Here is a 25,683-nt window from a genome sequence, read left to right as displayed (position 1 = left end):
TGCACTATTTTAACTAATATTAATGGCCTGTTTACTTCATTCATATTACATTATAAATAACTAGCGCCAAGAATAAGGTGTATACTTTAACAAACCGAGTAAACGATGCGTGTTTTATGAACAAAGATTACAAGTGGTATTACGTGTATACCTAGAGGATTCAGTACCTTTAATCAAATCGATTTAATGAAAAATAATGATTCTAGAATTATTCTTTTAATCTTTTCTAAGAATAAAACATTTACATTTGAATGGTTTATACATGTATTAAAATAGATGTATTCATTTAGTTGCACTTCTATACGTAATTTTTGAAACCTCCTGGTATAAAGTTGTTCGACAGTAATTAAATAAAATTCTTAGGATTTATACCATTCTTAGGTTTTTTCCAGTGTGAGAAAACCTTTTTCTTTTTTATAGTTCTAACTTGATTCAATTTGCTAGTATGTCTTTTCGATGTTATATGCTGTAATATAACATTATATTATTAACTGATTAATAGTAGTTATTCTTGTAGTGGTAAATGTAACATACCACATTGTATTGTGCTGGAGAATTGAAAATTTTATTGCACATGTTACACGAAAGTGACGTGCTTTTAGATCCTGAGTTTTCCTGGACATTCATAGTAGTTGATGTCATTGAATTGCCAAATTCTTTGCCATCCCACTCACCTAAGCATCAATGTGCGGTCAATACTATCTATGTATCACAACCGCTGATGCGGTTAAATGTGATAATAAATCAGCTTGAACACTACATTCATGCTATGGGAAAAATAAACATTAATATAAACAATTCTAACAAAAGACGTCATTATATAACTTTGAACATGCACATGTATATGCGCGTAAATAATTTTACTTTTTCAAAATAAACAAAATGCATCTTTTAATCATTTTATTCGTGTAAACTATCTTATAAAAATTCTACTAAATAATAGAACAAGATACTGATAATACAATTTTTCATTTTTGAAAAGATTCGATACCGGATGTAACAATCGAAATATCGATCAAGACTTCACTTGTTACAGAAACTTACGGACGTGGAATAAATAAAATAAAATAGAAAATACAGAAAAAAAGATGTGTATTTTACATATCTGCAAAGAATTTAACAAAACAAAAAAAGTCAAATGTCCTCCCGAGCTATACCAATATAACTGATTATAATGTATAACTAAATAACTCGTGATCAAGTTATACTTTTACGATAATCCGCTCATAAATAAATAATATATGTACAATTGTTTCCTGACAAAAATAAATAATAAATAATACAAAATACATAATAAATAAATAAATAATAAATAAACAATAAATAATACTGCATAAATTATAACAAACATGAAAATATCTGAGCATTTTAACGACCGTTACATTAAAGCTATTTAAGCAACAAGCAGTTGATTTCATGTTAATTTAAAAAAATATATGGAAAGTAAATGTAAGCAATAACGTTAGACATGCGAACGTAAATAAAAGTAGGCAGTAAACTAACACAACAACATTCTTTCCTATTAGTTTATCCATAGACAGAGTGCGACTATATCTAATCCTATAGGGTACTGATTTTCGTACCACATAGGGTTTATTACCTCTCATTGCTTTCTTTTTATGCCGGCTTCCTATAAAAGATAAAATTCTTTTGATATACTGTAGGAATAAAAAAAAAAAAAGAAAAGATATACATTAGTTTACAAAATACCATTTAAATGTGTTTGAAGCTGTTGTATCGAGTTCAGGCAAACATTACACACATTGCATTTTAATCCATTTGTCTCTTCATCTTTGGTAAATGCTACTTTTGTTTCTTCAAGAGATGCCATTATATTTTTGGATCTCATCTGCAAAATAAGCATAGATATCCCTATGTTCCTTGCTTATATGTATTATTTTTCTTATACAAACCTGTTTAGCATGACGGGCACCTTGCAAATGGGTATCTAATACTGTTTGGCTTGTAAATGAAAGATCACAATCGTTACATCGAACAAGAGGTTTTTTTGTGGGTAAATTACCCATTATATTGTCCATTACTGCTTTGGTTACGGGGTCATTGAGGCTTGGATTCATTATGCCTTCTGTTGATACAGCCATTATTGGAACTGAAAGTTCAATGCTTTAATTAATACAACTAATAATAATATGATAAACACATTTAACTAAATTCTAATATACAGTAATGTAAAAATTAGAAATTATATTTGCATATTGTCGCAATGCTTTATAATATTAGTACTAGAATAGTTTTATTCTAAATAAAATTGTTTCTTACTTTAATACTACGAACGTAAAATAAGTATAATGACTTTAATAATAATGTTTATTAGTTCTATCGAGTTTATACATATATACACCGCTTATGAATTATTTATTTAATTATATACTCTTTTGTATGTGTGTATCTATCTGAATAAGGTTTAACAATGATTAGCTTTCGTAGTAAACTTTTTACTTCTTCATTGAACCTTCACAGGTATTTAACGGACAACAAGTGTTTATAAACTTCCGGTACTTCACAGATACAAATTTTCGAGTTGGTTGCCTGATTCTTTTAGTAACACCCTCGAGCACGCTCATTCCAATTAGTTCCATGAGAATATCGCAATCTGATTGGTCACGCCCTACCTCAGCTCACATATACTTTTGGTCGTGACGTATGATTGGTCGAAATGATCATATCATTAATTAGCTCGTATAAAACTAGGAGATTAGTCGATGTGTGCGTAGTATCCCCTCTTGCCCCTGTGCCATCCCGCGAGACTTCTTGTCAAAAGTAATGTAAAATTATTACAGTTTACATATTAACCTGTTACTTATAGTAATTACTGATAATTGAAACATTTTGACATAATTCCAAATATAAATAGAAATAGAAATCACAAAAATTTTTAAAATACTTTTATTAGTTTAAAGCAATTTCCAACATTTCTTTAATATCAACTATTTTTTCTCTTGATTTTCCTAATTCTTTCCCTCTTTCACATTCTGCCTTGTCAATTTTTTTCCAATCCTTATATGATACCACAGGTATGTTTTTATGCTTGAGAATTTCAAGTAAACCTGCGTAACCTGATTTATTTTCTATAACTGATAATTCTTTGTTTATTAATGCACCAACTTGAAATGCATTTGTCATTGTTGTTAATATAACTCCTACTGGACCGGTTGCAACCCAACCAGCAGCATAAAGTTTATCTTGAACTTTACCTCCTGAATTTTTAACACAACCAGTTTTAAAATCAAATGGTATCAATGAATCTATTTGAACAGATTTGTAACCAATGCTACGAAATGCTACATTACATAATATCTCTTCAAATGATCCAGTAGGTACTGCAATCTGTGTAGACATATCATTTCCTTGAAGTCTGTTTATTGAAAATTTAATACCCTCTACACTATTAGAGCCTAAAAATTGTAGAGGGCCTCTTAAAAATATTGGATGTAGTTCTTTAGCTTTTCTTATTGTATCTGAAGATACTTCATCAACATGTTTTAACATAAGTTCAGTCAGTCTTTTTCGTGGTCTTGCTAAAGTGCTAACTACTTCTCTTACATTTAAAAAGTCATCTTTGCGCCAATAAGTACTACAGCCATCTAATTTTAATATTTCACGCAGTTCAGCAATTGTAAAAGATGCTTGTAACGGCCCTCTTCTTCCTACCAGAGATACTTTACGTACTTTGCTTTGTGACAATTTTTCCAATGCAAATGATGTTATATCAGTATGCTAAAATAATATGATTATATTATAAAATCTTATATTGTAAAATATATTTCATAGATTATTTAAAACATACCTTTAATTTATCTATCGGAGATAGTAGAATTCTTGCAATATCTATAGCAACATTGCCTTGTCCCAATATAACAGCTTCTTCTACATCTAAATTAATATTTAAATTACTGTCTCTTGGTAATCCATTATACCAACCAACAAAACGTCGTCCTGATATCACATTATCTAAATTTTCTCCAGGAATATCAAGTGTTTTATCTTCTTCAGCGCCATATGCCTAAGAGATCAGAAAACTATCATTAATACTCATTATCAAACGTTAAACAACAGTAATTCAGTGTTTAATAATCATACCAATAACACAGTATGGTACAGTTCTTGTAGTTCCTTTATAGTAACATCTTTTCCTACATTAACATTTCCTATAAATTGAAAACGCGTATTAGATGCAATTTTCTCAAAACTGTGAATAACATTTTTCACTTCTGGGTGGTCAGGGGCTACACCAAAACGAACTAAGCCAAATGGTACTGGTAATTTGTCCAATATATCCACCTTTATATCACTGGAACTCTACATAAAATTGTTGTATTATGCTACTATTTTATAGTAAAAAAACATTGTCTCTACCTTTAGTAATTGTTGAGCAGCATAAAATCCTGCTGGTCCTGCTCCAACAATACATACTTTTGGTATAATATGTTCAGTTGAGAATAAACGAATGCAGTTGCAAATTGTACCAAATTTCATATTCATTGTGGTAATTTGTACTAAATTAAAGAAAAAATTTAATTATAAATTAAAATTATTTTTCATTACAGTCGTGTAATATTCTTAAAAGAAGACAGCCAAGGATTGTTGTTTATCAATTATTTCAAATAAGAAATAGGTATTGAATACTTAAAACATAATATGTATGTTTAATATTTTAAAATATTAAATATCATGCAAAGGCATACTAACTGTAATAATCATACACCATTTACAAATATGTAGTTAGTGTTTATTATACCAAAAATGATACAGTTCTGGTTTTTTACAGAGCATATATTTCATGTGTTACTTTTCCCCTCGACGATATTTTCTTTTATTTCACATAGTACATAATTAATGTACGTTTTTATAACCCAATGATTAAATTCTTCTGCTGAATAACATAAATCAAATCCTAGAAAACAATGTTAAACAGCGTGAAATATATAAATATAATTGGAATACATTAATGAAGTATCTTTTTACCTTCATACAACACTGATACAGGAATTATCTCCAAAATAGCTCTTCCTTGTTTTTGAATATTGAGCGAGGCGGTTTTAATTTCGTGTAAGAATTCTAATGTTTTAAGATTAGAATTATAATTTTTTAAAGTAATTTTCAATCCTACATCATCGCAAGCTTTTATTTTTAATAAACTAAATGCACTGCTCAGAAGACAAAGAAGCCCAACATTAAGATAAGTAAGTAATGAGTAACCAATTAAAACTAAATTTTCCCCACTGTTGAGATGTTGCATTGTATCGTAAATTTTGCTGATTATTTCATGACTATCATACTCGTCAGTATAGAAAAAGATTAAAATTTTATGTTGCGGTTTAGTAAAAATCTTGTTCTCCAATTTTCTTATATTTTCTGTGGAAGGAAATTGTATTTTGTATCCCATTTCAACAAGGATGTCATCAACACCATTCCTTACTTTTAAAGCACTTTTGCTACAAAATTTCGAATTATATGCTCTATGAAAGATTTTTCCTGAACGTATGTGTAAACTCTCTGGTCGTTTGGTAAATTCAAACTAAAAAAAAGAAAATCTAATTGTAATTATGTTACACTAAAATCTTAGATTAATTAAAGAAGTTTAAGTATAATGTAATAAGAGAAAAAAGATAGCTTACTTTCCTACATGTACTGGATGATATATGGAGCTTTGATTGATTGAAATCATTACAAAAATTTTCTAATCGATCCAGAGGTGCTAAATGTTGTTTTTCACGACGTTGATGATACGACCCTTGTAATGTCTTCTTATGTTCATTCGTATTAGTATTTTTTCCTAATACAATTGCTTTTCCTACAATTTCTCCAGATTCTAGTTTTTTTAAATTATATTCCTTTATATATTTATCAGCAACCATATGTTGAATTTGTTTCAAATCACGTAACATTTTACGATTGTCAGACTTAAATGTAATAATATTATTCTCTATGACTAGACATTGTTGCGTTTTAAAAAATCTGCTGCATTCTGTGATCTGTTCTATAAAGGCACGTGGAATATCATGTTTACTGAATATTGCCTGCTTAGGACCATATTCATAACATTCTCTAAGCTTTTCTAAATAGGGTGAAATAAATGTTGGTCCTTTAAAATTTGTGCATACCATATATGTTTCTGAATTTCCTTCTTTACTTGTTATTGGTTTTATTATATCAACATGGTTGAAGCAGCAAGATAATAAATAAATTAAGCATACTGTATTGCACTCAAATATAGTAAAAATTTTTAATAAAAAGCTACCTCCAGTAGCTAACAGGTGTAAAGCAGCTACAGTTTCACAGAAATGTAAATGCGTAAGAACACTTTCTTGCTCTGCGGGAACATCTGTACAGTCTATACTACCATCAGCAGTAATTAAAAATATATCATGATGTGGTTCTGACGTTTTCATAAGTTCATCTAAATTTTTTAAATTCATAATATTTCCAGTATTGTCTTCTCCAAAACACCAGTGACTTAAGGTGTGTCTTATGAATCTATCATCATCAATCATTACTGACGATAGATTACCCTCATAATAGGGATTTAATGTTGTAGCAATCCAATTCCATTGAATGTCAGGTATATTAGTTTTTAGCCAATGGTTTAAAGATGTAATGAAAGCTCCAGGTGCTTCGCATAAATGAATAGACTTAAAATATTTATTGTTACGATTAATATGAATTACTGGTACCAAAGGAAAGGATGAAACTATTTCATAAAATTTACACCATGCTTGAGTTAAAAGCTCTGGTTCAATGTCAATTCTTAGACGTGTCATAACATCTTTTGCAATATTTCTAAACCTTGTATGTGCCTGCCATTCCATAGCATCATAATTATCTAAATAGCTTTTTATATTATTTAATTCATCTTTTAACATTTGTAATTCTTCAACTTTCCATAGATTGTCTTTGAACATTGCTTTTGGTTCAGGCAACGAATAATGTTCATTGCTTAAAATTGAAAAATGCTTTTTGAATAAATTATTTACATATTCATTTGTATTTTTATGTTTGTTATGGCATGAAGGTTTCTTTATCGCAGACGGTGTTTCTGCTGTTTTCAACATATGCTCTTCTGGTTCCATTGTCTTATTTAAATCATTTATTCAAATTTAGCTACATGAACGAAACAATTGTCGTATTCAGTAAATTAAGTCAATTCTATATGATTCCTTCTATGTAGTTTATAAAATGAGAAATGGTAAAGTGTGAAATTGATGAACAATACATATTAGGTTTGAAAGATGATTTTAACTGTTAGGTTAAGTTTGTCATGCAAATGCCTCGGCTGTCTCCTTGTTTTTATACGTTTACAATTATATCTCACCTTCTTATGATACAATAAAAAGAGTTTTATTTAATTTATTATCAAATAATAAACCGAATTAGTTTATTTTATAAGAAATGTAAACAAACTACACTGTAATCAAAACATAATGTAACAAGTAATGTTACTGTGCAACACAGTATATATAATTATATATATGCAATTTGAAACGAAAATAATTAAAATTTAATACATGTACGCTTAATTCTACGAGATAAGCGTATACAGTACGAAACAGATATGAATATTTTTTAATCGAATAACCAATAATAAATAATGGATAAAATAATTGCTTTCATAAAGTGTGAGGAGAGGGATTATGATAATATAAAAATAAAGCATTATTCATAACAGTAATTTATTTACATACTAGCTTATATTACAGTTATCGTTCGTAACACGAATCTTGGATGAGTGATAAGGTATGAATGAGTGATTAATAACTATTTGCGAAAAAACCACACTGTTTATCTTTTCTCAATTTTGAAAAATGTTTAGAAGGACATTAGATGAGTCTTCTTCGTCTTCAGGCTGTAGAAAGTTGATTGCAAGAAGTCTTCAAAATTTCATAGTTCTAGTATTGACATGAAAAATATTATATAAACTTCTATCTAATATTTTCATCACTTCTTGTACCCCAGTTTACGTAAAGCCTTCACATCCACGTCGCCGTAATAATCTTCGCTATAAAATTTAATAATTTATTTAGTCGTCATCTTTTTGTTTTATTATATAGAAGGCATTCTTTTTGTATAATTTCAATTTTGATTGTATGTCGCGCCCGTAAAAAAGGTTTGATCAATGCCATCTAACGAATGGGATTCGAACTAACTATTTCTAACAGGAGAGCAGAAAGTGCAAGGAGGTATGCCAGGAGGCAGAACCAATCAGAACCAACATGCGCAAACGAAACCAAAATTCGTTCATCCGATAGTAGTACTCTCTCGTGAAAAATACATACATATTTCTAACAGGAGAGCAGAAAGTGCAAGGAGGTATGCCAGGAGGTATACTATGCACCGACAGGAAAAAATCATTAATAACTCATTTTCTAGAAATAAGTTATGAACTTTTATAATTTATTCTTAAAGTACATACTTACTTGTAGCAACTTTGAAACTTGTTCATAAATTGTGCCTAGAAAATGAGTTATTAATGATTTTTTCCTGTCGGTGCATAGTATACCTCCTGGCATACCTCCTTGCACTTTCTGCTCTCCTATTAGAAATATGTATGTATTTTTCACGAGAGAGTACTACTATCGGATGAACGAATTTTGGTTTCGTTTGCGCATGTTGGTTCTGATTGGTTCTGCCATGCTCCACTAACAACGTAACGCGCAAGCGCTGTACGACTGTACGACGTAAGCCACGCTGGGCAAAAGGTATATCCGGTGATCATAAATTTGTGAATTATTCACTACCTCTGTCCTATAATAAGCTATTTCTATATTAGTACATTTTATCTACCGTGTATATGGCGGGGTAGCGCTATTGACGGGGGAACTTTTTGAGCTCAACGCTCATACTTTCTCGTGAAAAATACAATAGTTAGTTCGAACCCCATCCGCTAGATGGCGCCGTTTCAAAATAATTTACCGATCACTTCCCAGAATGATATCCCGATGACTTCTACCCCTAAATCTCACTATTCTAACTTTCAGAATCGATTTTATGCAACAAAATATTACAAGAAACATTTGTAATTATCATCAGCTTATTATTTCTACAAATCAGTGATTAATTCCAAATTTATTAGTTATGATAGATTAATTTAGAAGATATTATATTTGATGGTTATCAATACTTTGCTCTTCTTCACAGAAATATTTTCAAAATTCAGCTGAAAGCTTACAAAGTAAATCATTAATTTAGTTTAATCTCACAACAGAACATTCACTACAATTCTACTAGGATTTTATAAATATCTAGTTCGATTTATAGACCTCAATATCCCATGAATTCGTAGTGGTAAGTTCTTGTGCATTAGAGCATTGAAAGAATATATGTTTGTTGCAGTTATTTTTAAGTAACAAGCATGCAGTAGTTAGATTCACGAGAATTAAGTATCCAACAGAAAGCAACACGAATAAAATGCAGAACAATTAAATAGTTTGATTATCGAGAGGGGTTTTCAAAAGCACATAAATATTTCACGAATTTTTCATCCTTTTATTGTACGAATCTTTCACATCACTTAAAAATATACGGACGAGTCTAGTTTACGCAAGCATGCTCAACCGTGGTCAAGAGTGTTTAACGACGAGCTCGAATTCAAACCCTTTCCTAAGAATCTCTCATTATTAATATATATATTCAAAGAATTTCTGCTCGGAATCTTTCTATAACAAATTTAATAAACGTATCCCCATTTAGAACTTCTCTTCCATTTTTATTCATCCAATCGAACGTCTCACGATAAAAAGAATAATAATAAAAGTCTACGCGACTCAACAGAGAATGAAAGAAATTATCAATGAGACGACACGATTTCCAATATTCCTTAAACTTTATCAGACGGCAACGAGGTAGAATAAATAAATAAAAAAATATGGAACAATTTTATTCATTTATCCACGCAATGGCGATGTGCAATCAGTCTCTGAATAATTTCACCCACAATCTCAATCAGCATCGATCAAAACGCGTGGAGAATTCAAATCGAATAAAACGTCCATTATTTATCATCCCCGTTACCATCATCAACGATAGGAATAGAACTTTAACACAGAGGCGGTAGATCTACCCTTCACGTATCAATTCCGAGCATAGAATCTTAAAATCACTCTAAATTCAAGGCAAATCACAGAATGGAATCGAGCATCGCTCTTGACCCACGGCGTTACGTACACTAGCCTACAAAAATCAAGAAACAAATCAATTTCATTTATAGGGGAATCGATTTCTCTTCAAACAAGGGGAATAAATTAATCTTACTTAAACTACGAAAAATAAATGATTTTATACAGGACCGTGTCTACCGCTAGGGAAAATAATCGCGTGCCCGGGGCCCGCACAGAGGTGCTTATAATTACCTTGGACTTTGAAATATAATTAAAAAATATTTGCATTTCTACACGTGGTCCTAAGCTGTATAACATTCTGTATTGAATTTTTGAAATAATTTTCAACTAATCGTTCTGTTTCTTTATTTTTATCGGCCAGTGTATTCCGAGGTATCGAACATCATGTTCTCTCGAGACTGTATGAGTTCTGTGTTGTGTGCGCGCGCGTGTGTAGGTGTGTGATAGAAGAAAGAGTATCGGGTAAAGAGGGATGGGTAGGATGGAGGTAGATAGGGGTAGGTAAGTGTGATAAGGCGAGGGGATAAAGATTTAGAGATTATTCTTGAAGGGGTGCGTTGGGCCTCGCAGGTGCCGACGGGGGCCTCGGTTTACCCTGAGTCTTCCTGTTGTCGCCAGAATGTTGAATTCCGGTTAGAAGCTCGCTCTTCCTAATGCTCTTCAGGTCCAAGTCACCGTAGTAATCCTCACTGTGAAGCAGAATTTGTAAAAGCGTTTAGGACATGCGTGACCAGCCACCTGTTTCTTATTGTTAGTGATGGCCATTTGATCTATCTTGACGATCCATTAACACTCATTCAATTAGAAAAAATTATTAGCCCATCAGTGGTTGCCTTATGTGCAGCCTCGTGTATAGTTAATTACATTCGTGAAGAAGTGTTGTACATAGATCAGTTTAGTACACTTGTGCTTGTGTAATTGATAAATATAGTTTGTCGAGAAATTTGAATATTAACCCTTTAACTGCAGGTACTTTTAGCACAGCCGATCGCTCTAATTTTAAATTATATTACTGAAGTGATATTCTATTTTAAAAGATTTTTATTATCGTATTTAATTTACTTTTATTTTACTGGTATATAAGCCACAGTCGCAATTTGATATTAGCAAAAATTAACATGTGGTTTATAAACTACACTCGCAGTTAAAGGGTTAAAATACATTCGTTATAATCGTCTTATATTAAATTAATTACTTCCATCTGTTAGAAAATTTCGTTGTTAATTAACAACATTAATTATTATCACGATACTCCGATCATTGGATACCTTAAACCTGATTTATAAATTGTTAATTGAATAAAATATCCTTTCTTTGAAAATTAATTAAAACTCAAAACTAGGAATGACACAAATACTTTTAATTCGATCTTTCAATCTAATAATTTATGTTAATTAAAATATAATATTTAATGATCTTTTATTATTGATTTAAATAACTATCATGATCTTCATAACACGTTCCAAAGACACTTATGCACGTTATTCCAGTTGTCAACGAAATATTATATAAATATTAAGTTACATAAAACCGATCGACCTGTTATGAGAGCAAAATGTATTCATTTATAATTACATCACTCGAAAAAGGTGAAATATCTTTCAGATCATGCTTGGAACGCGTGTTTCAGAGTTTTAAATACCGTAATCACACATGGGCTATCTGGTTTATCCAGAATTCGTCTTTACATAACACCTGGTCTCAAACCTTCTCGATCCTGCTTAAATTCGCTTTCTTTATTACTCTTTAAAGCTCGAGAGAAAGCATACTAGGAAGTTTGAAAATAAAATGAGAAAAAAAAAGAATCATTTCTTTGCAGTTCAAAGCGTGAAATTCAACCGCTACACTTTCGCGTTCTAATTACATTCAAAGAACGAAAGGACGTCTATTTTACTCGGTTTCATAATCTGATTACTTTCTTCCTATCCTGTCCAGGATTCACTTAGAACAATTTATTTAATAAGTTTTAAATGAAATTAAAAATAATTTCTGATTTTCTAATAGCTTGGTTTTAATTCCAAATTATTATCGAAAAATCAAAATTCATATTCGAATCATTTTCAAATTCTTATTAATATTACCACCTGAAAGATAAGTGTTAATTATAAAATGAACTCACCATCCAGGAACGTCCTCCGGATCCTCGCAGGCGCCACTTCCGTCGGCGTCACCGATCTTGAAGACGGTACCGATCGGGCAACCGTATTCTCTGGCGATACCCTCGAGGCATATGTAATATTTTCTGCAGTCTTCAGGATGGGCGTGTCTGCTGAAGCTGCCGGATGCTCCGCTCACTTCGCCTGCAGCCGGGCACGCGAAACCTCCTGCGACCTCTGCGCAATGCGATAAATGCATAGAACTTGATCAGATGTAGCCAAGAGAAAGGTGAGCGTTTATATATATTTTTTAATCGTACAGATTGTAAAACGGCGAACAAGGGTACGGCTTTGAATTCTAGCGACCGAGCTGAGGAGATGATGAAGAAACGCAGGATGTGCGTGGGGATTGCCGTCACGTATCGGTTATCGACGAGCAACGTAATGAATAAATAATATCTGAAGACGAGGAACGATGCTTCGAAGGAAGTTTTTTATTGACATTTCAATAAAAATGGAGTAAATGGCATAGGTCAGAAATATTTTATCTAATCTAGAACATGCAACTGTGAATAGGAAATTTTTTAATTTTGATTGTAATCAATTCAGGATTTTTGATTAATGGAGTAAATGGCACGAGTCAGAAATATTTCACGCGCAACTGTGAATAGGAAATTTTTGATTAATCGTCCGAGTCCATGAAAATTAAATTAAAAAAATGAATCATTCGAATGACCTACCTTCGTTTTTGCATTCAGGCACTTGATCAGCCCACATGCAAACTCTGGCTTCGCGGTCGTAAGCGAGTCCAGGGCTACACTGGTACCTGGACGCCTCTCCGTTCCAGCAGTTCCAGAAGACGTCGCATTTCTTCTCGTCGGGGAATATACCATAGAGACGAGGACAGTGGGGAGTGCTGATCGCTGGTTCCAGTTGCGTCCTCTCGCCGCAGTCGACGTTGTGCAGGTAGTCGCAATTTTCGGTGAGGAACTTGCTATCAGAGGCATCGAATGCGAGACCATTGCCGCATGTCTTCAGCTCCGCCGCATTGTTATCGCATTTCCAGTATTTGTCGCAGGATATGTGGTGAGGGTAGAAGCCAAAGTCGTCTGGACATTTGAAGGATTCTTGCCCGTTCGCGCCTGGAATCGTAATAAATACGTCGTTGATAAAGATTGCAGAAGGAGGACGAAGAAAGTTTCGTTTCAATTTAAGAAAGTCTAACCAATTATTCTTTTTTTTTCAGGTGGAGAAAGTCATTCGGAGGGGCGTATTTTTGACTGAGGATAAATGAAAAGGTGATACTCTGATGGAAGCTTTAATTTTCAATAATAGTAAGTGAAATTAAAAAATATAAGGAAGGTTATAAAATTATAGACAGAGAGGAAGAATTAAAATAAATTAGTCGCGGTTCCTGAGAGATGTTGTAATCAGTCTCAAATAATTTCTAAATTATACACTTCATCGTGGATAGCTCGTCTAATCCTATCGCCATAGAAAAATATTTTCTGTGGTTACGCCCGGCGCAAGAACACTGTAATCGTGTCAGAGATAGCCCGTAATCGCGTTCAATTTAACCGTCGATCGGCCGTTGCTTTCGCGAGAAAATTAAACAATAAAGTGACTGCCGACCGCAAACATCCTTCGTTTCTATTCGATTTCTCATCACGATGCGTGTTCACGATCCACGAAGGAGGTGTCGGTCCGGAGACAAAGAAGCATACAGGACGTACGGTCCTTTATTACCAATGCTAATGCCCCGTTTCTTATCCTGCATCGTCTCGCGACCGTCAATAACACCTAATAATCAGTTGTACCCTCCCCTTTTTTTTCCTCGCGGCGTATGATGTCTGAATAACCTAAACGTCTTATGTAAGGGACACAAAGTGACTTTCGCCAGGCGCTTTCACTTTGGGCCCAGAGCCAGGCCCAGCTATCAGCAGGCCGCTATGGCTTCGTGACTTGGGCCCTCCCAGCATCCCGTTCACTTGCCTCTCCTCCGTACACAGACATACGTTTTCCTTCTCCTCTGTCTTGCACGCGTGTACACTCTTGTTTTCTGTACAATCGGCTGCAAAGTAGGCTTTTCGATTCGCTTTTCAAGTTGGAGGAGACCTGGGAGAGACTTCTATATTTGCAAAATAATACTTGCAAATGAGATGAGTAATGAGACATTTCTGCTTCTACTTTTACTGTTAATTAAGATAAGCTCGAGTTACAAGAGATTGTACAGTGGCGAGTATGGTAGTTTTTTCTAGGGAAAGGGAGTTACATCCCCTTTTCCCTAGGGAAGGCTATTCTAGGGAAAATGGTAATTACCATTAAAATACTCTCTACACATAAAAATATAAAAAATTTAAATTAAGCGGAGTACATATGATTATAAAATTTCTGAATTGAATATTTGCACACAAATGATGGCGCCTTCCCTTTTATCGCCACAGAGAAGCCCACCATGCTCGGAACTGTACTCCGGCGACTCATATTCACTTTCATTTTTCTCGAGCTACTGGTCCCAAAAGTAACGCGTCCGACTTCCTAGTGGACCAAGGTTTTTATTAACGAATCTTAGCGAAGCTAGTCAATTTTTATGGACGATACGACCATAATGGTCGGTGATAAAAAAAAGGGTCAAGATCTGGGCCAAGGTTATCCTGTTGCAAGCGAGGAAGGGAGGAAAAAAGGAATGGAAATGGTGTGTCGAGAAGGTTTCTCCGCGCACGGAAATTGAATACGCCTTTTGATCTCGTTCTACTGGTAGATCGTTCGGAAGAACGGGAACGGTGATGGTAATATTTCTGTCAGCAAAAGGCTTGAGAAAGGAATGCTCGATTTCGTTGATCCGCGCGAAGAAGTTTCTAGATCGTTCCTTGGTTTACACCTAATTAACCAATGAATATATCTTTATATAATGTATCATTTTAACGTAGTCGTGTTACGAATGATCGATTTGTAGATATAGTTAACCGCACGGTGAACTCATTTTCCTTTCTCTAGCTACTCATGCGTTATATCGTATGGTAATCTCGCGTTTGAAATAGCTAGACCTCCACTTAGCGGATTAATTAATACACTTTCAGATGAGAAATCGTTTTGGTATACGCGAGCGATCTAAGCCGGTGAAATTGTATCGATTAGCAAAGATAATTATTAGAAAATTTCAGGATTTTTCACAAAATCATGCGTTTCCTTTATTCAGTTCGAAGAAATTGAATGGAACGTGTTTTAATCGTGACAATGATGGAAGAAGAGTTCACTCCCTTTGTGATTCACACGCATATGTCACACACTAAATGTCCTCCACTTCCGGTAAAACTATACGTCCTCGAGTAAACACTTTCATCCCCCGTTCTCATACTATAATCCTCCCTTTTTCATCCTCGTAATCGCGTTTATCTCGGGTACGTACCGGCGATCAGAATGGCGGCAATCACGTAGTAGTACGTCCTCATGGTAACGATTGTCTGTCTTCCCGCGTGGTTTCCTATCTCGAGGTACGGTTAATATATATATATGTGTGTATATATATATATATTTATATAAAAAAAAAATTACTGTCACTATTGCGAGCACAGGCTCCACTGCGCAGAGAGAATTCTGTGTTTGCGCCCTGTCGTTCTCCACCTTTATATAAGTCATTGGTCACGTGTTGTTCCTCTTCCACCTCTTCTAGAACCTCCTTCTCTTCAAGAAGAGGTACATTGGTACCTCGCTACGTTTCTTCTCTCCCTCTCTGCTCCTCTCTCCCATCTCCCTCTCCTTTTTCCTTTATTCTTCTCCGTTGAAAATGTCACCCAAAGACCCCATAATGACGTCTCTGTCCCTCTTTCATTCTTCTTTCCACGTACCTCCGTCCCGCGACCACCTTGCATTCCCTTAAATGTTAAAATCATTTTTTTATACCCGATAGCTTCGAGGATTCCTCTTCCTTTATACTGGCATCTTTATTCCCGACCAGCGGGACAGGTTTTGATCGAGGCTGGTTTTTACCGCGATTCCACCTAAAAATTCGCCTTCTCATTTTTATCGCGACGAATCGCTTTGTTCTTTTTCACGAAGGATCCTCGAGAGGATGTTGCAAGCATTTTGATTAGACCGGCTTGATGGAAGGCACGGTAGTTTGCGAGTTTCTTCGTGGTGGTAGCATATATTCAGTCTCTGGTAGCGAAATATTGGATTAATTAAGAAGTCGATAGCTTTCGCAATTTTTTTATTAAAAGGATAATTATAAAAGGGAATTTTTTTAATATACGCCATTAAAATTTCCAGCTTTCAATTTGAAATTATCAGTATACACTTTTACTTATTATTCAATAATTTTTTTATGGAGAAAGGTTGTCTATCTTTTGGGAGAAACAAGATCCATCTTGGTCTCCATTTCCCCGCGTCAATTCATACGAATGCTGTATATACGTTCATTGAGCTGAATTTTTCCCAATCACAAAGAGTTATCGTACCGATTCCGTTCCCTTATATCGTACTGCGTGATCTATCTGACCATCAAAATTCGTCGAACTCGTGCAGGTGCGACCGTTTTCGTACGCAGACGGCGTACGATGAATGTCGTACGATTTGCAGAATAATGACCGATCGTAACGTGATTATAATAATAACAATAATGGTGAGGCCAAAGCGGTTAGGTGATATAAAATAACGGGGGAAGACTGGAAGGGAGCGAAGGTCGAGCACGAGCAACGTGACTCACCGTGACACCCAGTTCTGATACACCACCCTGTTCGACATTCCTGCAGAGGTTAACCAAGAGATACTAGTCGGCCATCGTTAACACTAGATTGTCGGAGCGAGTCAATTTGACTCATTTAGGATATTATTGCTATATATATAGAAAAATTTAAATAATTTTTTTAAAAACATATCTTGGTTTTTAATAGAATTATGAAATGTGTACAAATACTAATTCCTTCCCTTTCCACTCCTTAGTTCCAAAAATCCCTATGTCCCATATCGATTTTGACGGATGCAAGTCCGGCAATTTAGTGTTAATTCGATTCTGCGTAAAACTTTAGCACTCGGACGATTCGAGCTACGATTTGACATTTATTTCCTTACATCATCGATTCGCGTTTCTGTCACCTGTTGCGTTTCTTCTATAAGAAAGTTCCTGCGATTTTGCAACCATTTCGACATTTTTCTCTTACACCTTGCGGCATTGGTTTCGTCCAAGCGAAATTGCATTTTCTGAAGAATTTATTGAAGTATATAAATTTATTCATTGACCTACCACTTTTTGAAACCTATCATGGCAACGAAGCTCCTCTAAAGAATAATTGAGACGGAAAGTGAAAAAAATTAAGCGAAACCAAAAACCAGTGTCTTTGATTTGATATTCCAGGCTGCGCTCGAATTGTGTTCGAAAGGAATTTTCGAAATTTCACAATGTTGTAGAGAAATAAAAGGAAAAAAGAAAAAGAAGATATTCTAATTCAACGTAGAGCGACATTGCGAGGATAGTTTGAATGAAGGCAGACAGGCGCATGTTAATGCGGGGCGCTTTCGACGACAACGGAACTTTCTCGCTCGGCTTAATCCAGTTTCTCGAATAAATCGCATTGCCGAGCCGGTGTTTACGCTTACGTGCGCGTCCACGATCGAGCGATCTAACGTACAGCAAAAAACCACGTATCGATCTCGCGGGTTGATCGACCTTGGATCCTCGTGATTCAAAGTGAACGAAGGCGAAAGTGTCCCATGAACAGTATTATACATCCTGAATCAATTTCAGTCGTTCAGTTGATAATACATGATAAATGTTGAGATCTTACGAGAAAACGTTGGAAGCCACCTCCTCCTTAACTAAAGAAAAAATTGCACCCAAGTGTCCGCAGCGGAAATGCAGTAGTTGAAAAGCACTAACAAAATGCAAGGGTTAAATTTGAATGAAAATAGAATGTCATTGTTCTCGGAATGAATCATCAGATTTAATGAGTTATTAATGATTACAGGTGACGTACAGCATTTATTAGTATAGGTCATAGTGATATTCAAGGCCGTAGTTTAGTGAATTAATTACGGCCATGAAAGTGGATAGAAATCAAAGCTTATAATACGCTTATAGGCTTGTTAATTAGAAGTTTCACGTGCGTGCTTAACGGTTACGAGGCGAAATAACATTTTTGCGGCTCATCGTCGTAAGAAAATTGTCTGGCTGGTTATCGATAACTCGTTCCAACATCGAGATACAGGCGTAGCCTGTTACACTTCTTTTATCCTCTCGCATTTCCGGTAAAAGCCTCTGTCTTGATTTCTTCTCCCATTAATCAGATTTGTGACGAATAGAAATTTATGTAGGTACTTGGTTTGTAGCTATTTTAGAAAGCATTAGTTAGAGAAATAAATTCGACTGAATCTCTTTAGAAAAGAACCGTCGGAACTGTTTTGCGGCACCTTTGATTGCAAAGGGTTAAACGTGACGAGAAGACGGAATACGCGGAGGACAGCCGAATACGAAGGAAGGGAGTATCGTACCGGATGGCTAATGCAAAAACACCTTCCGGATAACGGTAAGGCTGCACCGTGGGTGCTTTATTGCGGTAGCAGTGGGTGTTACGTGCCGCAGCGTGCCAAGGATGCAGGTGCCGCGCCTCTCGTTGATTAATATTCGGCTGGTTGGTCTCCTTAAGTCAGCCGATTCGAACAGGACAACTGGACGTCCTCCCCCTGGGAGGTTTGCTCTTACCTTGCCCTGAATCTCTGTTCAACTTATATGCACGCCTGTGCAAGATATACAGGATATCTCAAGAAAGATTCGCTTGAGATTAATAAGAAAATATCCTTAATATTTCTTCAGCATCGTTGGTAGCTTCTTCAGATATACAAAGATAGGCACTTCTGTTAATTAGACAATTTTGTACATTCTGAAAATTCGAACAATTGGTGAATTTGGATTTCAATTTAAAATAGTTACACTGTTAGAATATTTGAAGGGATTAAAAGTTTAGATTGCATCGAATATTAATAAATATTTCATAATTTAATAAACGATTGATAAAGGTACAATATGTACATTTTTTAAAGACACTCTGTATATCTTTTCCTTGTTTGTCATTTCTTCGTTGTTCTCTCACGATGTTAATTTCCTTTTGTTCGTTGCTAATTGAAAGCAGCCTTTCTCGTGATAAAAAATTTGTCGTCGAAGGCTTGCTTCTCGATATACTTGGAAACACGTTCGAGTCTCCCACCAAGGATAGCTGGAAACATGAATGCCGGATCAAGCGATGAACGGGGTGAAAATAACCGCGTTACAGTTCCTATGATTAATCGTATCGTTTGCATTCAAATCTATGTTTCTCGTGACTTCAAACCGCGAAATACAAGAGGTGAAGATTCTTGAATAGCTTCCTGGGATTTTTAATGCCAGTTCGAAGAGAAATATTGCATAATCTTAACCAATGTTAAGAGGGAAATGCAATTGCAAAGTTCTCTATGCTCTTTTGAGATTATTCAGGACACTCGTAAAATGTCGAATAATATTAAATATTATTAAACATTATTTCAATATTATAATATTAATAATATAATGTAAATATTGTAATAGTGAAAATAAAGAAATAGATGTTGAACAGCAAATTGTTGTCAAGGTATATTTATTTAAAATACTCGAAAAAGACGTTAACGATGTTTGCCACTGAATATGCAACAGCTCGACAATCTGACGTTCAACATCTATTTATTTATATTCACTATTTTACTCCTGCATATGATTTATGATATTTTCGAGGAACAAAGTCGCCGGTTTTTTAAAGCTACCGTTAGGATCGAGTCTTTTGTATGCGAATGATATCCGTTCGCGTCACCGGAACCAACCACGCCACCGTGTGTATCAGACTCGATTCGGGGAATTATGCGCCCGATGCGGTATAATTATATTCGTAATTGACGTAACCGCGTGGGTCTTTACACTGTATGATTTATAGCGAATGACACGACAGTTCAATGTTGATAAATCATTCATCTAAACGGTACGGAGGATTGCGTACGCACTATGTAGACTCTTTATTCCAACCTTTTATCAAGCTGGCAGATCTCGTTACGGATATGGATTTAGCGAGTTCAATGCACGTTGAAGCATTATTCTCGGTGGGCCTTTTAATAACTCTTCCATTCGTTGCACTCTTTACAGATCTGTGTTCCGTATTCATTAGCAGGTCGTTCATCTTCAGTGTTTCAACCGTTTAACAGAAGTTCCTTAACACGTTCGCGACGGGGCCTGCATCTAGTGTCCCCGCTATGGGGTGGGGCTTACAAAAATTTGTTAATTACAATAATCAGTTATTTTAATACTATGACGTGATAATAGTTCATGTAACACCGGTGGCATCCCGTCCCATGGGACAGACAAGAACGTACCACCGGTGGTACACCACGTCGCGAACGTGTTAATCCATATAGACCTATAATCCGATTAATGAGACGAATCAATATATGTTTACAAATTCACGCGCTCGATTGTTTCCAATTTTTCAAATGCTTCGATCGATCCTGCTTCGAGCACCTGAATTTGTACACCTACTGTCTCGTTTCGTTGGATGGACTATAATTTTATATATATATCATTTGTTCTCCTATTATAATTATTTTTCGTTAAGCGGAATAATTAGAGAGGGAAAGGACAGGTTCGATGCACTTTGATGCATCTTGATGCACCTCGATGCACTTTGATGTACTTTGACTTATTTTTATTCTCTGTCAAAGGATTAACAATTGATAAACATCGCTGCTAAAGTTTGCTAATTCATCATTTGTCTTTAATTGCAGGGAAATTCTTGGAGAGCCCAGGGAGATCCTACGAAACACGCGCATCAAAGTGCATTCGTTTACAATTGGTAGCATCTTGCACGGCAAGTCATGCCGATGTCTGTGGTATTGCATAACGCGAGAGAAGCGGTATCGAGCGTGTTGCTGGAGAGGACTGTTACCGAGAGAATCGAGGATGGAACGGGGTGCACAGAAGACCCGACATGATTTTATCTGGTGCGGTGCATCGTTCGTCCCGGCCAAACGAGTGAAAGTCGAATGCTGAGTACAATTCAGCATCCGAAAGCGGTACCTTGGCTTCTGTTCTTATTATACAGGATTTACGATCTCGACGATGATTAATAATTTCTTGTGGGCTCTTTCGAGACACGTTTCCCATCATCGTGCTGAGGAATATCTTCTTGTAGGGTAACGTATATAATTATTGACACTTTTCCTAAAATTGTAGCAAACATAATATAACGCGTTTCTTACATAATAAACTATAATTCTATTTTTAAACAGAAGAAAATAATGAGATACAAAATTAAATAAAAATTACTCTGTCTACTCATCGCGCCTCCTCTTGGGGAGTCTCTCCATGGTGTGCCGTCCGAAGGTTAAGATAATTTATATATTACTTTGATAAAATAATTTATATATTACTGATAGAGTATTCAATGAAAATTTAAAATTATTCTCCATTTGTATAGAACTTAACTATGGCTGTCCTTAATTTGTTTTTAATATTACGTTCCAATTCCAATATCTACCGAACGTGAGGTTGTAGTTGGTAAATGCAAGAACATCGGCTTCATTAATCGCAACATCGTTGCACAATGCATTTACGTCAGACTTATCCACGTTGGAATACAATATAACGTCTTACTCGCGAAATATTACGATGTCGATAGGCATTAGCCGGTGGAAAGAAGCCGAGGCGGGGGCGGACGAAACGTAAAAGTCATCACGGTTGCTTTGGCGCGGGTGAAAGAGGGTGACGAGGTTGTTGACACCTGGCTTATACTACGTTCCTTCAACGTTTCGACGTCGGCGGTGTGCTGCTCTGAGAATGCCGATCAGAGAAGCGCTCCTCCCTGAACGCGGTTTGCATTTCTATTTTGCGTTTCCTTCGCGATCATATAGCCCGATATGAACGCGAACATCGTACCATTGTAAGACCACCTATAATTTCACCTATCTTTCCTCTCAGACAATGGTCATTTCTTTTTTTTTCAGATCTTTCGAGTTTCAGTTCATGGATGGATTTTTTTGAAATTGACACAAGGACAATAGGATCGTAAGTACTTTGTGTTAACCCTTTCGCTGCCATGGTGGTCCTATGAGACTGGCGCTTGTCTTTTCACTGGATGACCACCACTAAGAAAAATGTGCTATTGGCAAGATTGTACCAGTTTTTTGCCATTATAAAATATTTAATATGAAATTTGTGGCCCACTGGTGCAAAAATTCGCGTGGCAGCGAAAGGATTAAGTGAAACGAAGTTACAGTGCATTTAGATAAAAGAAGCGTAAAGGCAACGAATTAATTTCTGCAATAACAATGCATGGAAGGATTATTATTTATTTATCAGAGTATCGAATAATGAATACTTTGAAGTATTAGCATTTGAAAGTAGATTTTCTACTTTTTTATTCTTCTTTTAATTACGTTACATGAATGTCTTAATACTTACCTGTACGATTTGTGAATGCACGTAAGGTATTATTACCTCGAATTAAGCAAAAAGTATGTTAAGTTTAATTGTGAGAATAAAAAAATGGAGGCTCGTTAACACATTCCAAAGGAGAATTTCCATATTTTCAAGTAAAAAGACAGGTAACGAAGCTTCGAACGCAAGTTTCCCTTCGTCGATTCATCGCGGGTTGATCCGTTCGAAGAAAGTTCTCGTAACGATTTCGAAACCAGCCCAGATATCCACGTTCCGTCCGTAAATCCGCGGCTTCGTCTGTCAGTATGTCTGCCTGGCACGTCTTTTCCCTTTCGCGAGAATCCGGCTATTTTATTCCGCGAAGCGTTCAAACGGTTTTCTCTCCGACCGAACTCTGCGCGTTACGACTTTTAAGTGTCCCCCAGTTTTCGACTCCGCCATTGTTCGTAGCTTTCCTTCGGTGCAAAACGTTCCGCCATTGTGTTAAATCATTGGTAAATCTACATTCCAGGGCTGACGTTTTTCTGTCATACTGTTTTAAGCGTTCGAACTTATTAAATGACTGATTTTGGGAATGGGAATGATCTGACGCAAATTCATGACATAAAAGTATTTCGAAATAAGGCTTACGATATATCGATTTAAAGTTTAAAGTTTATTGAAAATAACTACATAAACGTTTGGTTAATATTCTTAATATAAAATGGCTGATTCTTAATTGAAGGAACCGATGGGTTAGCCAACGTGTACCTTAGTTCCAGTGAAAAATTAGTTAATTTGTCGTAAGAATTTTAACGAAACATTTATGTAGTCATTTTCAGGAAATCTTAAGCTTCAAATTGATGTATCATAAGTACTGTTTTGTGATACTTTTATGTCATGAAATTGTATCAGACTTTATAGATATTGAATGAAAGTCGCTTCGAAATTTCACTTCGAACGAAATGGTAATTAAAACTTTCTATGTTATTGTCACGCGAAACGTGTTAATCGACAATTGTAGAACATGATGTAAGGTTTTTCAACGTGCTAGAAGTAGTATGCTCGTTATGTCACGTGTAATGTAATACATGCATACGTGAATATAATACTATAATCATAGCGTGATGAAAGAATACGGGTTCAGTACAATGTTTGATAATTCAATTAATTTTTGCGTTACCATTAAATAGTGTTGTCGTACAATTTTTAATTATTCTAGCTTTGAGATTCAAGTTTCATTTGCAAACAAATTGCAAAATGAATTCATAATGAATTAATCCTTGAACGGTGGAGCCTGGATCAATCGTGAGGGCTCTCTTCATGGTCCGTCGTCCGAGGGTTAGTAAAAAATCGAATTTGAAATTTTATATATACACGTAATAAATTTAATTATTTTTATATATCGAAAAAGAAAAAATTTAATTTGATAAACTTTTCCTGGTTCGTTGCAATTAGTAAAATTAATTAGCTGACAATAAAAATAACGCAAAAACGAATGAGAATTATGAAGTGATTACAGATAATTCCCACGATGGAAACTGCAATTCCTTCCTGCACTATTTAGTACTGTCAACGTTCCTTTCCTAGTTAAATAACAATTATCAGATCGATTACCTAACGATGTTGATTACGATTCAAGGATACTCGTTAGCAAGGAAATTCGCCTGGGGTGTTAGCTTGGTAACGGGACGAGATTTACGATAAGATTGGATATAGGTGAACGACATAAGTTTAGCCTAAAGGCATGTTTCTCAACTTACTTTTAGCAATTTATTTTAGTAAATCTTTTACTTTTATTTTCTTGATGGAATAATAAATGGTATGCGCTTTCGAAAAAGAAAATAAAACAAAGTTGAATTGTAAATAATACACAATAGAAGTAATGAATTGTAAAACAGCACGAAAGTCTACGTTTTGAATATTATTTAACTTAGAATAATTAATTCGATGCCTTTTCTTTATTTGAATTAAAGATTTATTTTTAAACAGCTATAGTAATTCCAATTATTAAAATAATCTTTATTGTTATTATGTTCTCTTCTCACTTTTCAAATGTTCAAAATCGCAAGAAAATATTCAAATTAAAAATAATAAAGCACCTAATTAATTTGTACACCTAATATAATATTTCAATCAACTTAATAACCTTTGATAGTCTCTAGTTAACTTAGGTAATTATTCTCATTCATCGTGATTCATTAATCGCAAATGTTGATACTTCCGCGATTCGATAGATACATAAACAGACTTAACGAATATAAATAGTAATGGCAGTTCTAAGTAAACCGTTGCTACACCTTGGTGACAATAGTTCCACGTATCACGGTACTTACGTGTCTGTTTCCGTATTCAGGCACGTTACCGTAAAACAGTTACTGCGATCGTGACAAATTCGTAACGCTACTTGTCATTCATTAAAAAGACAATTTAATATTTCCAAGAGAAAGAGACGTTAATTTTATCCGTTATAATCGACGAAAGAACGCTACGTACAAACGGGTCTTTGAAAATATCAATAAAAAGTAATAAACGTATGCAGTGTTATATCAAAGGATCCTACAAAGTGGATAATTAGAGAAATCTTGAATTGACTTATTGCGTAAGTTTAAGTAATGCAATTGAGAGCAATTAAACTTAAAACCTGCTTTAGATTTCACTTCGACTTGGTTACAGAAGAACTTGGCAATCAGAAGAATGTCTTGTTTCTGTCAAGCTTTCAATATTTCTCATGACTTTCTGAGTTTATATTAATTTTATAACTCTTTATTTTTATTGAAATAATCGTGTTGTCTTGTCACTTTTTAAATATTCAAAACCGGCGGGAAAATATTTAAATAAAAAATATTAATTAAGAAGGCGTAATACTAAAGGCACCTAATTAATTTGTACACCTAGTAATTAAGAGAATTAAAATGGCACACGAAGGAAAATCTGAAGAATGGTAAAAGTAATCATAAATGCCCAATATTATGGTAATTTCTCCAACGCTGTTTGTATGACACCCGGATTAACGTAAATAGCGATGGAAAAAGGTGAAAATAAG

General features: G+C 34.8%; 4 protein-coding genes and 2 long non-coding RNA genes across 13 annotated transcripts; 2 read left to right on the top strand and 4 right to left on the bottom strand.

Annotated features, from left to right (window-relative positions):
* Window positions 1–182: 182 nt before the first annotated feature.
* LOC114874961 (zinc finger protein 385A-like) lies at window positions 183–3,653 on the bottom strand. Of its 4 annotated transcripts, none has more exons than XM_046288079.1 (6): window positions 3,565–3,653; window positions 1,914–2,110; window positions 1,711–1,849; window positions 1,601–1,630; window positions 535–674; window positions 183–466 (listed from the first exon to the last, which is right to left on the bottom strand). In XM_046288079.1, the coding sequence occupies exons 2-6, from the start codon at window positions 2,100–2,102 to the stop codon at window positions 347–349; spliced, it is 618 nt and encodes a 205-aa protein (XP_046144035.1). In that variant the 5' UTR covers window positions 2,103–2,110; window positions 3,565–3,653; the 3' UTR covers window positions 183–346. The 4 variants fall into 4 exon arrangements, with proteins under 4 accessions (XP_046144035.1, XP_046144034.1, XP_046144033.1 ...); XM_046288078.1 differs by lacking the exon at window positions 3,565–3,653 and adding an exon at window positions 2,461–2,546; XM_046288077.1 differs by lacking the exon at window positions 3,565–3,653 and adding an exon at window positions 2,393–2,538.
* LOC114874960 (NADPH:adrenodoxin oxidoreductase, mitochondrial) lies at window positions 2,893–4,803 on the bottom strand. Of its 2 annotated transcripts, XM_029184753.2 has the most exons (5): window positions 4,711–4,803; window positions 4,378–4,517; window positions 4,102–4,320; window positions 3,809–4,024; window positions 2,893–3,738 (listed from the first exon to the last, which is right to left on the bottom strand). In XM_029184753.2, the coding sequence occupies exons 1-5, from the start codon at window positions 4,727–4,729 to the stop codon at window positions 2,911–2,913; spliced, it is 1,422 nt and encodes a 473-aa protein (XP_029040586.1). In that variant the 5' UTR covers window positions 4,730–4,803; the 3' UTR covers window positions 2,893–2,910. The 2 variants fall into 2 exon arrangements, with proteins under 2 accessions (XP_029040586.1, XP_029040588.1); XM_029184755.2 differs by lacking the exon at window positions 4,711–4,803 and having other exon boundaries at window positions 4,102–4,169; window positions 4,378–4,516.
* LOC114874959 (cap-specific mRNA (nucleoside-2'-O-)-methyltransferase 2) lies at window positions 4,729–7,561 on the bottom strand. 2 transcript variants are annotated; one of them, XM_029184752.2, is made up of 4 exons: window positions 7,334–7,561; window positions 5,640–7,122; window positions 4,987–5,539; window positions 4,729–4,915 (listed from the first exon to the last, which is right to left on the bottom strand). In XM_029184752.2, the coding sequence occupies exons 2-4, from the start codon at window positions 7,089–7,091 to the stop codon at window positions 4,800–4,802; spliced, it is 2,121 nt and encodes a 706-aa protein (XP_029040585.1). In that variant the 5' UTR covers window positions 7,092–7,122; window positions 7,334–7,561; the 3' UTR covers window positions 4,729–4,799. The 2 variants fall into 2 exon arrangements, with proteins under 2 accessions (XP_029040585.1, XP_029040584.1); XM_029184751.2 differs by having other exon boundaries at window positions 5,640–7,561.
* A 149-nt stretch (window positions 7,562–7,710) lies between these two features.
* On the bottom strand, window positions 7,711–15,815 carry LOC114874978 (protein obstructor-E). Of its 2 annotated transcripts, none has more exons than XM_029184791.2 (4): window positions 15,642–15,815; window positions 12,973–13,374; window positions 12,256–12,469; window positions 7,711–8,017 (listed from the first exon to the last, which is right to left on the bottom strand). In XM_029184791.2, the coding sequence occupies exons 1-4, from the start codon at window positions 15,682–15,684 to the stop codon at window positions 7,957–7,959; spliced, it is 720 nt and encodes a 239-aa protein (XP_029040624.1). In that variant the 5' UTR covers window positions 15,685–15,815; the 3' UTR covers window positions 7,711–7,956. The 2 variants fall into 2 exon arrangements, with proteins under 2 accessions (XP_029040624.1, XP_029040623.1); XM_029184790.2 differs by lacking the exon at window positions 7,711–8,017 and adding an exon at window positions 9,482–10,825.
* Window positions 12,432–13,078, top strand: LOC114874980. The gene is made up of 3 exons (XR_003789169.2): window positions 12,432–12,521; window positions 12,595–12,764; window positions 12,991–13,078. It is a non-coding gene; the product is annotated as an uncharacterized LOC114874980 (long non-coding RNA).
* On the top strand, window positions 13,112–23,968 carry LOC114874979. 2 transcript variants are annotated; one of them, XR_003789167.2, is made up of 4 exons: window positions 13,112–13,198; window positions 13,479–13,566; window positions 21,008–21,415; window positions 22,226–23,968. It is a non-coding gene; the product is annotated as an uncharacterized LOC114874979 (long non-coding RNA). The 2 variants fall into 2 exon arrangements; XR_003789168.2 differs by having other exon boundaries at window positions 13,130–13,214.
* Window positions 23,969–25,683: the final 1,715 nt, after the last annotated feature.

This window comes from Osmia bicornis, chromosome 12, assembly GCF_907164935.1.
Source record: "Osmia bicornis bicornis chromosome 12, iOsmBic2.1, whole genome shotgun sequence".
In the NCBI taxonomy this organism is placed as follows: domain Eukaryota; kingdom Metazoa; phylum Arthropoda; class Insecta; order Hymenoptera; family Megachilidae; genus Osmia; species Osmia bicornis.
This window is presented reverse-complemented; position numbering and strand designations above follow the sequence as displayed.

Bases quoted from the DNA above. Each gene is read 5' to 3' on its own strand.
- LOC114874959 (XM_029184751.2), bottom strand. From the start codon at position 7,091: ATGGAACCAGAAGAGCATATGTTGAAAACAGCAGAAACACCGTCTGCG. The intron at 5,540-5,639 runs GTAAGCTATCTT...TCTTTTTTTTAG, and splicing joins CATCCAGTACATGTAGGAAA to TTTGAATTTACCAAACGACC. The intron at 4,916-4,986 runs GTAAAAAGATAC...ATTGTTTTCTAG, and splicing joins TGTATCAGTGTTGTATGAAG to GATTTGATTTATGTTATTCA.
- LOC114874960 (XM_029184753.2), bottom strand. The intron at 4,321-4,377 runs GTAGAGACAATG...AATTTTATGTAG, and splicing joins CTGCTCAACAATTACTAAAG to AGTTCCAGTGATATAAAGGT. The intron at 3,739-3,808 runs GTATGTTTTAAA...ATATTATTTTAG, and splicing joins CTCCGATAGATAAATTAAAG to CATACTGATATAACATCATT.
- LOC114874978 (XM_029184790.2), bottom strand. From the start codon at position 15,684: ATGAGGACGTACTACTACGTGATTGCCGCCATTCTGATCGCCG. The intron at 13,375-15,641 runs GTACGTACCCGA...TTACGATTCCAG, and splicing joins TGCCGCCATTCTGATCGCCG to GCGCGAACGGGCAAGAATCC. The intron at 12,470-12,972 runs GTAGGTCATTCG...CGCATTGCGCAG, and splicing joins GCCTGAATGCAAAAACGAAG to AGGTCGCAGGAGGTTTCGCG.
- LOC114874961 (XM_046288079.1), bottom strand. From the start codon at position 2,102: ATGGCTGTATCAACAGAAGGCATAATGAATCCAAGCCTCAATGACCCC. The intron at 1,850-1,913 runs GTTTGTATAAGA...CTTATTTTGCAG, and splicing joins GTGCCCGTCATGCTAAACAG to ATGAGATCCAAAAATATAAT. The intron at 467-534 runs GTATGTTACATT...GTTATATTACAG, and splicing joins CTCCAGCACAATACAATGTG to CATATAACATCGAAAAGACA.